The sequence below is a fragment of the Phoenix dactylifera genome, chromosome 3 (assembly GCF_051530095.1).
Source record: "Phoenix dactylifera cultivar Ajwa chromosome 3, Ajwa_hap1_PhDact_Kaust_v1.1, whole genome shotgun sequence".
NCBI lineage: Eukaryota > Viridiplantae > Streptophyta > Magnoliopsida > Arecales > Arecaceae > Phoenix > Phoenix dactylifera.
This window is the reverse complement of record NC_143192.1, coordinates 9,813,697-9,825,629: the sequence shown is the minus strand read 5'-3', so window position 1 is coordinate 9,825,629 and position 11,933 is coordinate 9,813,697. Positions and strand designations below refer to the sequence as shown.

Sequence of the window (11,933 nt, the reverse complement as noted above, 5' to 3'; positions counted from 1 at the left end):
TGTGTGTGTGTATATATATATATATATATATATGTGTGTGTGTGTGTGTGTGTGTGTGTGTATATATATATATATATATGTGTGTGTGTGTGTGTGTGTATATATATATATATATATGTGTGTGTGTGTGTGTGTGTGTGTGTGTGTGTGTGTATATATATATATATATATGTGTGTGTGTGTGTGTGTGTGTGTGTATATATATATATATATATATATATATATATATATATATATATATATATATATATATATGTATATTCGATCACTTGATGCATAGGCTAGCAGTCTCCAAATTATATGATTTTTTGATATATATGCTGTTCAGAGATAGCAGATCACATTTAACAGCTCCGATCACCCATATGAAACCTACATCATCCAATCTAGACTTGACCGGATCTCATTGAAGATCTACTCAAGTGGAGCCCATCACAAGGTTCGCATTCAGCACAGTACTTGGAAATTATGGTTAAAGATTGCTCTATCAACCACATCTACTTTAAAAATGCATTTCAAAACATTTTCAAATTTAAGACAGTATTCCCATATGATTATTGGAAGGATTCCTCTATCTCAGCTACAAAAAAAGAAATCACAAAGTAATAATATGAAATCAGAAAAGATAAGACAACGAATAAAACTATATAAATAACCGAATTACAATGCCTCTACAATCCCCCACCAACTCAGTTAAAAATCTAGTAATAAATTTAGTAGCAGCTCAAGCACATGGAACTATAAAAAGTGTAAGGACCATATATTACAACTTCTGCTAACATACATGACATAAATCTACAAATACCAAAAACAAGCCAAAACTGCCTGTAGCCTTTGTGGGGGACTGCATACTCTCTCTCTCTCTCTCTCTCTTTTTCTTTTTTTTTCTTTTTTTTTTTTTGCGTCTCTGAAGAACCATGGTTCTTGTGCATATATGATGGTGGTTTTGGCAATTTCCATGAGTTCGCCATGTTTATTAACAGATGCTGCTCAAGGAGCTACAAATCTGGCTCAGGTACCCGGGTAACAACACCAACCGCAATGGTGCTTCCTGAAGATCGCAAAAATGCCCTTCCAAGAGCCCGGCATTTGGAATATTCTTCCACACATACTGCCCCATCAAGTGCAACCTTACAGAAAAGAAAAAAAAGAATAAAAATAAACTCAATCAAATTGGGCAGTTCAATGGTAATGACAACAAATAAAAAGGTTGCAAGATAGAGTACACTTGACACAATTTTGGGATGCTGATTTAGGGTGATCAGGAACTGCATAGAACAGCACCAATTGGCAATAACTTTACCAACAAAACAAATATTAATCTAATTTTACCTCTATTACAGCACTTTGTTTGGCTTTAAGAATCCGTGGTGCCATTCTAGAGACCTGCCCAGTCTTCTGGTCCAGCAACGACAATATCTTTACCACCCTTGCAGCTTCTTTTGCATGATGTATATGAAATTCGACCTATATTTCTCCTTTTTCATTTAGACCATCTAAAGAAATATTTAAGTTAAGCAAATAAACAATAGCTAGGTAGCCTGACCTGAGATCCAATTAGAATAGGTGCTGCATTGTCCAAGACAAGGATCTTCAGTTCCAAACGGGTTGCTACACGAACAGGGAAATCAGGATGACAGAGCACTCCACCAGGCATCACGAGACCTGAGTCGATGCCCTGTAAGCTGACAGCTACATTGTCACCAGCTCTTGCTACACTGCATGTACTAGAATCTCGCTCGATAGATCGTACTGTAGCTAAATCCCCTGAAGGCATTACTAGAACCTGCAACAAAACAATTTACATAATCAACAACAATTGCTCTACAACGAGTTGCCTTAAATTAGCAAGTCCGTTCATCTGTGACTTGGTTCAAGCACATTTAGCAGTGGCTCCAGTGAAAGTTGCAAATATGGAATCTTTAAAGCTAGAGACAACCTCATAAGAGCATACATCTTGAGGGAGAATCTTCTAACCTATACTAGGGAGTTTTTCTGAGCATCAACCCTCACATGTATGAAAAGACTGACTGTCCAACAGTGACATCTCATGGAAGATCCCACCTAAGATGAAAGAAGCTTGTTGAAGGTAACTTGTCAAATGTTTCTCGCATTACTAAATCATCTAACCTTTCAGAAATCACCACCTCCAAGGCTCCAACTCTACAGCATAGAAGGACATGGCGAACAGCCTATCTTTTAATTAAGAAGCAGAACTATGGCAGACCCCAGACCTCCACCAGCTTACTAGTTCCTTAAAAGAATGGGACAACATGTGAGAACAGTCATGTTGCATCTGGTGTCATCAAACGTCTAAAAATTCTTTTCCCTAAACAAGACCTAAGATGGTTGCTGCAATTCTTGATATGAAATTTCATTTTTCTTTTAAACATTCTCACCAAGCCAACAGGCTACCAGATTGGCTACGGTGTAGCAATGGACCATTAAAGCAGGAGGATCTTTATTTTGATTCCAAGAGAAAAACCAGGGGTTACATATTATGATTTTCCTTCTTGCTAAAAGTTTTAACACATTTCAATTCCAGCAACTAAACTTGAATTCACAACAAACTGATTTTTTTTTTTAATTAACAACAAACAAATTTACCTTGTTTTGATTTTAGCACTCCTTTCAAATCTAAGTTCAGCACAATAAGATTTAAAAATTATATAGGTAAAAAAAAATCTCAACCTCGCCTCACCTAGAACTCAACCTCCCATTAAGTTTCCAACCAAAACAAGCATCCCAAGATGTATAGAGCAGAAAATATATTTAATAAATTCTCTACTTGCGTCCTAAGACAACAACGTTTCTTCAGCATAAAAACATGATGGCACAATAAATAGTATTGTATGGGAAAAAAACCTTCCTAAGGTGTCATATATTCCAGTGGATGTTTTTTGTTTTTTATTTCTTTCTATTTAACACGTGCAACAATTCTTTATTTTCAGTTAGTATGATTGCATGTCCTCCTGATTAGCCTCCAACACAACTGAGATCACATACCTTTGAACCATGTCGAATAGCTCCTGTCTCTAGTTTCCCGCAAGCTGCCACTTGTCCCATGGATTGTGACTTGATGACATCACATATAGGAAGAATAAGTGGCTTTGAAAAATCCCTTAGAGGAGGCTGCAGAGAATCTATCGCATCCAACAGACATAGTCCTTGATACCTACAAGCAAAATGCTCAATTATTGCAGCTATGCCAAGACAAGGTGCATGCTTGACAGTTGGCATTCCACTAAAAGATGCAGAATGTGAAACATATAGAAAATCATAAATTGCTAACTTACCAGCCAGAAAAACGCACATCGGAAGCAGCTTCGACCAAATTCTGGTTTTCCATGGCACTAATAGGTATCCAAGTCACTGATGAATCCTTGAATCCACGAGACCGTAGAAAGGAGCTGAGTTGCAATTTTATGAAATTAAATCTTTCCTTTGAGTATCCAACCATATCCATCTTATTAACAGCAACAATAATTTGCTCAACACCGAAACTTCTGATAAGTTGGGCATGCTCCCTTGTCTGTCCAACACCATTACCATCCATACCTGCTTCGAAGGACCCAACAGATGCATCAACAACAAGAACAGCTGCATCTGCTTGTGTAGCACCAGATATCATATTTGGGACAAAATCTTTGTGGCCAGGGGAGTCCAGCAAAACAATGCGATATTTCTTTGAGTCAAAATATGCAACAGCCACTGTCATTGTTATACCCCGCTCCCTCTCTTCATAACTTTCATCCATTGCCCATGCATAGGCAAATGATCCTTTTCCCTGCATTAATAAATTATAGAACACAAACTGTAAACCATGGACACTAACTGTAAGTTAGTCGCAGTAAATAAATAAAATATATCATTTACGTCATAAAGAAGTTCCTGCCATAGAGGCTGGGTTGGTGCTTCTTGATTCTGGTTCAATCTTACTAATTTCATTGCTTAGAAACAAGACCTAGCAGGTTTCATATGATTTTTCTCTATCACATTTTGCACATAGAGCACGTTTAACAATGTTGTTTGGGGAAAAATTAAATATACCATTTCTTTCGCCCCCTTCTCATACTTGTGCATTTCTCTCTTCGATATTCGTCCCAAAAGATAGAGCAATCTCCCAGAGAGAGTTGATTTTCCAGAATCAACATGACCAACCTAGTAGGATTAAATTAACCTCACGCTTCAGACAATAATATTGACAATGAGATGATGCAAAAATCTTAAAGTCAAACTGCAGAGCATCAAGCCCAACAGGCCTAACAAGATGCATCACTTACTATTGCAAGATTTAACTGGCTCAGAATTCCTTGCTCTTGGTCCTGGAACATCCATTTCTCTGACTTGTATGGAGTGCGTGAAGGTGCTTTTTTACTATTCATAGTATTATTATTCAGCTTCAAATGGTCTAGGTTGCTGGCTAGACTTTTTGTTGCATCTTCAACATCCCTGGAAGCTTTAGACAATGAAAAAGATGAATTGTCAGTTATTTCACTAGATACAGCTATCCCCTCTTCGTTGAAGCTGGAGGCTGCCCTGGCAGAAACTGACTGCACCTCGTGAACTAGAGGAATAATAACATAAAAAAAAAAATGTTACAAGCACAGTTTTGCATATCAACAATTCTTATAAGCTTACTCTGTCAAAGTGTTGCTTAAAACTGCCAGAGGGGGCATTTAATTGTCAGTAAGGAATCTAATATGCAATAATATTGCATAACTTTCTATAGTATGACAAAACAAAAAAACAATAGTATACAGAATCATCAGACATGGAGTCCCTAATCAATCATAATGCACAGAATCAGAAACTGTTAAGGGAAAAAGCGATATTATCACCTATATACTTCTGACTTTGTGCGAACATTTACAAGTAAGATGAGAAGCAATTCACGAGACATTAAAAATGAACTTTGAAATAATAACATTTCATAGCACAACCTCAAAAATAATTTCTACTATTAAACTGCTATAAGGCCAAAGAATTAAAGTATAACCCCCATAGCCAATGTTATTGACTTAACAGGTACTAATAAATGATAGATATATGATCACATGGTTTAGAACATCAAACAGACTTGTACAAGCAAAAATGGTTTCTAGAAGCAGTGCCAATTATGTGTCACTTCATTTATTTTCACTATTTCTTCACAGAAATTTTAAAATGCACTTTCTCTACACATAATTCTTGAGCTTTGGATACACATACACAGATATTTATTGAGGTTAACAAAAAAGTATTTGTTACTAATAATGTGAAAAAATGGAAACAATAATAATTTTTAAAGGGCTTCAAGATACAACAATCAGAGTTTGGTGAACGAACCAAAGGATGGCATAATTAGGATCAAACACCATAAGAAACTTTAGTTTTGATGATGCATTGCCAAATAACATAAGCAGATCTACATTAATATGGTGATCATGACAAACAACCATAAAGTTTCTCGATATTATTAAAATGTTTTGTAAATTACCTTTCCCAAATGACTTGCTAGCTTTTTTACTTGGAAAACCAACAGAAGTTATTTCTGTTTGGAGCGGTGCAGAAGGCACTTGTGTAAGATTGGACTTGCCCATTATAGATGCTTCTGAACTTTTGGACATGTCAATAGCTGCACATTGTTATGCCATAATTCATCAAAGAGGCAACAAAAACAATGCAGAATTTATAATTTGATATTCAAAATTTAGTGCAGCCAAATAACGATGATAACCACCCAAAAGAACATGCCTTTATCTTTATCATTGTTGTCAAAGTTGGCAGAGCAATCGCGGATAATTCCACATATCTCACAAGACAATGAACTCTCATCATTATCATACGTACAAATGGAGCACTGCCATATCCGAGGTCTGCTAACTTTAGTGCCTTGTTGAGATGAGTTTCCTGGTAACAGTAAGAAACAGAAACAAATAAAACAGTGAGAAAATTAAGTTATTTCCACAAAACCAATTCCTTATGACCGCAAATATGATGAAATAACTACTGAGCAGCTGAATTGAACTGTAAAAGATCCGGTTAAGTCAGAGAAGTAATTGGGCAGAATAAAATTTCTTGTAAGCAAAGGGGAAGGAACACAATCTGTAGAGCCATTGATGTGATAAGAGCAAAGGTTAAGGTTGAAATCGTAACAAATAACAAACATCGCAACAAGTTATTCCAAAGATGGCTAAATATTATTTTATCTAACTCACAGCAAACACAAATTATTGACTAAACATGTCTCTTTCAAACCTTTGTTGGAATATAAAGGTTGTAGAATATCATACAAAGTTTCTTGCTTGTAGAATCCTCGTCTAAGCATGCTTCTTCCAATACTTTACTTCACCACAAAACTTATTTCATATATATTGGTTCAGCTTTATGGATCAAAGTATGATCATCAAATTTCATTCATGGTCAGTTCTCAAATTCATATGAACCTTTTATATATTGATGCCAAATTCTTAGCTTAGCTGATGTTGAAGGAGGCGCAAGCCAAGAAATTTATAAAGGCTAGTTGGTGGTATGACAATGCAATTTAAGCTCATGAAATTAGTTAGCAGTCCTCCAAGTTTCCCATGGATTTGAGAAGAGTTCAGAGAAGAGGATAGAATAAAAACACTTAATATGCTAGCATCATGTCATGAAGACTAGGCAAAATGAAAGTAGATAAAAGGTTAAACTCCAGGGATCCATTACATCGAAGAGGGGAAGGCAAGGACATGATCATTTTAAGTTATGGTGTAGAGGCTTAAGCAGTGGACTAGTGTTAAATGTGGCTAAGGATGAGATTGAGTTATTTAGCCTAAATAAAATGTTGGGGTTGTGACCTACAGACGAAGGACTAGGGTCTATTTAGAGAAAGACTCGGGTTTAGTGTATGAAGCATAATAATGTCAATTGAGTAGGAGGAAAAAGAGGATCAGAAGCTCAACTAGAGAATCAATTAAATAAAGCAATGCCCCAAATTCTGGTTGAACATCATTCCTGAAATTACAACTGACCATATGAAATAATTAGAAGTGGCCTCTAAACTAAACAAGAATTAGACCTCTCATCAAATGTAAATCCAGATCAAGACTGGCAAAACTTGATTATCCTAATATGATTTCTCGGAACTTCTTGACAATAACCAACATTTATTTGTGAAACAAGATTGAAGCTACTACAGTTCCAAAATTATAAAAAAAATAATGACCTCACATTTTGTATATCTCTTCAGTTAAGTTTGATCCCTAAATTTAAAATTTACTGAACTTATAAATATCATGGATTACCTCTAGTGGTTCTTTCATGTCTACCATGACGCTAGGAAAAAGCCCAGAGCATCTGCTTGCCTCTGTCCTAGTCCATTATCTACTAGCATAAATGTTTAGCAAGGACTCTACAATAACCAGTGTGTTGTGCAGCCAGACAAAACCCCTTTATGGTGAGGGTTTCAGATTTATGGATAAGGGTAAAAAAGATAAAGCTCAAAAGAAGATGGCTAAAAAGACTGCAAATACATTTACTATGATTCAGTCCTCAATTCATTGCCAGAGATGGCTTGGAACAAATAGTTCATTATCTAATGAATCTCACCATTCTAATACTCTATCCGAGACTATCAATATTTATCAAATATGTTCCTATCTAACGGAATGCTATTGGATCAAATGACAAAGACATTGTCGAGAAAGAGAGAGCTTGTTTCGGATGAATTGAAACGTTCGATTCGTAACAGGAGAAAGATTTCGTATTCCTCTGTTGTAAAGATATGTGGCCATAAAAAAGGGATTAACTGGAACAAACAGGATTGGCCAGGTGGTAGAGTCATGGAAACATTTGCTTATTCCATATTTTGGACCTTCGCTCTATAGAACAATATGCTTTTGCGGAAATATGGAAGAATTAAAATCTGGATTAAAACACTAAGTACAGATGATATAACCTTGCCTAAACAAGAATTCTAGAATGGCAAACAATTAGAGCTTATTACTCACTACATCAAATAATTTTCATTAATGAAACCATGTAAATCCATCAGAAAATCAAAAAATATGCATGCCCGATGAAATGGTTGTTGCTATATGCTCCAATAACAAAACACTAGTTTAACTGAATAACTAAAGAAACTAGATAGACCTTTGTCTTCGTATTAGGTTGATGGATCTTCTCAATTAGAAGATCTCTCATATGATGGGGAATAAGCAAACACAAAATTCGTGCAATAAAAACAGGTTAAGATTGCTTATTGATGCTTCCAACATCTTTTTCTTACTAATTCAACATGCTATTTAATTTGCAAGGCATAAAAGGTTAAAAATCACTTGTTTAATCTTTCCAACTAATTATTAGGTTTAAGTAGTTAATGCTGTTATTTTTCTATCTTAAAAGTTAGACTTCCCAAAATGTTCACCTGTGTCTTAAGCCTTTAACAGTGGAACAAAATAAAGAAACAAGATGAATTCCTAGAGATGTATTGCACGACCTATTCAAGTGTAAGAGTGTTAAACATCAAAGGATAAGACATAATTACAAATCAAAACCAAAATAAATCATTGGTAGCATGTCTACTATAATGGCAAGATAACAGTGCGACAACAAAGATTTTCGAGGAGAAAAAAACAATAAAAGGAATATAGATTAGAGATATCAAGTACAGAAGCCACTTGCCATCTCCTTGCATACCATTATCATTTTCATAATCATTGCCGTCTGCACCATAATCGTAGTCATAATCATCATAATCATCGTATGCATCATAGTCTTCATCATAGTCAAGTCCATGATTAACTTTTCGAGGCATTTTTCTGAATGATAAAACATTTAGGAATGAGACAATGTTAGATTGTCTAAAATATGAAACCTGTGATCCAAAGAGACAGATGATTTAGTATTATAAATCAAAATGTATTCTAGAATGTGTTGAAACACATAAACCTGACAAAAGCTTTGAGCAGTCTTTCTGCAACTAATAGTTTAGCCCCTTCCCGGACGATAAAACTTTTTGCACAGCAAGCAAGTTGGAAAAAAGAAAGGAATTTGTCTGAAAAGAAGTGCAAGTTCCAACCACTTGGCTAAAAGCAGACACTACTACAAACCTTAGATGTCAATTTAATAACAGATAGGCATGGAAATGTATAATCTACAATATTCCAAAGAAACCACTCAATAAAAAATAGTAACTCTTAAGCATCCAAAAATAAGCAGCAGAAGCCAGCATATAAATTTGAAATACATCAGCATCAGTCCAGATATCAAAGTAATTTAAATTAATGGAAATAAAAAACGAAAATAATAAACTGATTCCAAGCTGCAATATCAGAGCCCAAACCAATCCACTCGCACAATCTTTGTTGTATTTGTGCTCCAATTGGTAGTGTTGCTTTTGCATGATCTAGTGAAAAGTTTAGTAAGTGATGGATTCATTCATAGGAAACACATGATGCATGGAGGAAAAATGAAAGTTCAAGAGAAGCGATCTCGGTAAATGATTTGAAAGATTCTAAACCACTCTCAGCTGCATGAGAGGATCTAGCTTGATAGCTATTATACACTTCAGACTTAAAAACATGTTCACAATCATGCAGAAGGTTTAGTCTGTTCTTTGCCACTAGATGTTTGCCACACTGTATCTTCTAGACCCTTGAGATGGTTCCAATGTAATTAACAGGGAATAACTCCTACAAATTCCCAATTAGGTTTCGAGGGAACTGTTTGATATCTTCTCCGTCCCAATTATATACCTTTGGTTTCTTAGTATTAGTTTCACTCCACATCCCAAGGCATGAGCCAAGCACTGGTATTGACATCTACAATGTAACAATGCACACACTGAGGCTGTGCTTGGATGGCAGAATTATTATACCAAACAGCAGAACAATTTGTGGGGTGTGTGCTTAATTGTTATCCCACCATCCTTATCCCTCCCAATTATCTTTTGCCTATTCTCTCCTTTGATCCCATTGTCCTTATTATTTTTTTAATATTTAAATACAAAAATACTAACATTAATAATAATATAAATAATAATATATAATACATAATACGATTATTTATTATTATGAACTAAATAATATTGATATTATTAATTAAAAAAAGTATTAATGGTTACTACCAATATCAAATTATTAATATTATTAATTATGATTGAATAAAATAGTATCATTAAAATGGCATTATTTTTTATGTTTAAATAACAGTGTTAAAATAACATTTAATAATACATTTGAATAATATTATTAAAATTATAATTATCTTATCATACTTAGCCATTTTTCACAAATGGTGGAAGGCCTATTTTGTTGAGACAAAAAACCACTTAGTCCCTCAGCTTATTTCACAACCCAGTTACTACATTCTTTTTCAACCAAACACTTATTGGAACACTTGGATTGAATCACTTTCTAGAAGGGCAAAATGGATTTTGATGAAAAGTTGAAACACAACCTTTTGTCTTCTAAATCCATTTAAGCCACCTGATACACTAATAAATTACTCCACCATATAGGTTGGAGTAATATTAAGATAACCTATTTATTCTGGGTTAATTTATTCTGCTTGCAATTGCAGACTTATTCCATGGAGTAGTCTTATTCCTCCAGACTTATCCAGATAGCTTTTCCTTACTCCTCCAAAATTTCTTCTGCAACCAAACACAGCCCTGAGGTTCACAATTGACTGCCCTGAAGCACAATTACCATTAGCTATCCCAAGTTTAGGGGTCCATTGAAGCTCCAGCATCTACATGAGATTATGATTTTCTCTAGGATAAGCTTGCTTGCATTTTTCTATTGAATTGCACGCCCAAGCTCCTATGCACCAATTAAAATTCATAGTACAGAATAGCATGGTTCATGCTCCATACATCATGGAACTGAACCAAAATTGTACCCAACTACGACTAATTCTTCAACCTTCACCATCATAACCAAGCTTATGATGGCATGTACTCGTTCTCCAAACTAATCAATCAAACCAAACCCGTTTTTATTCAATTCATAATTAGACAGCAAAAGCAATGCCCAAATTGCCTCTTCGAAACATAAATAGCCAAAAAAGGAGAAAAAAAAGGAGAAAGTTTCCAAAAGAGACGGTGAAAGGAGGAATCTTACCCTAATCCTCTCTTTCTCCACCCTGATCTCTGCTCCCGAATCACTCCTCAAACGAATCGGTTCGAATGCCTTCGCAGGAGAAACGAATCTGGACCCCCCCCCCCCCCCCCCCCTCCCCTTTCTTTCTTCCTGGATTAGGGAACGATCGGGATGAGAAGAGCGGAGAGCGATTGATTTATTTCTCTTCTTCTCCTACTTTTATAACGCAAAATCCCTCGCAGAACGATGGACTCGGCAGCTCCACTCCGCTTGTGTCCCGTTCCCATCTCGCCGGTGCATATGATTAAGGGAAGGAAAGCAGAGTCCGCTTAGAACGCAAACTCCATGATCGGATCGGACGACGAATTCTAACTCCGTGTTGGAGAGCACATTTAACGGCCTCCCCACGTACCCCAAAGCATCCATTGATGAGGCGGTGGGGACAAAATGGGGATTCCAATCTCCAACGGGTCCATCCGCTAATATGTGAGCTTAACCCTTACTCATCCTAACCCGACTTCAGGTCAAAAACTTTTTGGCCCAAACCTAGGGCTCATTTGGTTCGCGAAAAGTATTTTTTTCGTAAAAATATGATTTTTGAGAAGTAGATTTATAAAAAAAGTATGCCTGAAAAAGCACTTTTGGCATGTTTGGTTAACGATGAAAAAGTGATAGATTTTCAGAGTGCTTTTGTTTGGTTGACTATCCACTTTTTTCAAAAAGTTATGTGTAATTCCTATTATACTCTTAATAAAATTAGATTTTAAATGCTTTTTTAATGCTGAAGGGTTTTTTGGAAAAAAATAAAAATAAAGTGATTCTCGACTTATGAGAAAGTAACTTTCCCGTGTTTCTCATGGGAAAAACTTT

At 35.6% G+C, this 11,933-nt stretch overlaps 1 protein-coding gene across 7 annotated transcripts; it reads right to left on the bottom strand.

Moving 5' to 3' along the window:
- Positions 1–626: 626 nt before the first annotated feature.
- LOC103719267 (Translation elongation factor EF1A/initiation factor IF2gamma family protein) lies at positions 627–11,478 on the bottom strand. Of its 7 annotated transcripts, XM_088717706.2 has the most exons (12): positions 11,085–11,368; positions 8,911–9,016; positions 8,659–8,780; positions 5,737–5,892; positions 5,480–5,617; positions 4,284–4,567; positions 4,051–4,161; positions 3,297–3,787; positions 3,007–3,175; positions 1,547–1,786; positions 1,333–1,467; positions 627–1,130 (listed from the first exon to the last, which is right to left on the bottom strand). In XM_088717706.2, the coding sequence occupies exons 3-12, from the start codon at positions 8,774–8,776 to the stop codon at positions 999–1,001; spliced, it is 1,974 nt and encodes a 657-aa protein (XP_088573832.2). In that variant the 5' UTR covers positions 8,777–8,780; positions 8,911–9,016; positions 11,085–11,368; the 3' UTR covers positions 627–998. The 7 variants fall into 7 exon arrangements, with proteins under 7 accessions (XP_088573832.2, XP_008806647.3, XP_008806645.3 ...); XM_008808425.6 differs by lacking the exon at positions 8,911–9,016 and having other exon boundaries at positions 4,284–4,459; positions 8,644–8,780; positions 11,085–11,478; XM_008808423.6 differs by lacking the exon at positions 8,911–9,016 and having other exon boundaries at positions 11,085–11,478.
- Between the last annotated feature and the right edge of the window lie 455 nt (positions 11,479–11,933).

Coding starts and splice junctions, on each gene's coding strand:
- LOC103719267 (XM_008808421.6), bottom strand. CDS start 8,776: ATGCCTCGAAAAGTTAATCATGGACTTGACTATGATGAAGACTATGAT. Junction 4,162..4,283: donor GCCAGTTAAATCTTGCAATA/GTAAGTGATGCA, acceptor TAATCCTACTAG/GTTGGTCATGTTGATTCTGG. Junction 3,176..3,296: donor GATGTGCGTTTTTCTGGCTG/GTAAGTTAGCAA, acceptor TTTTGCTTGTAG/GTATCAAGGACTATGTCTGT.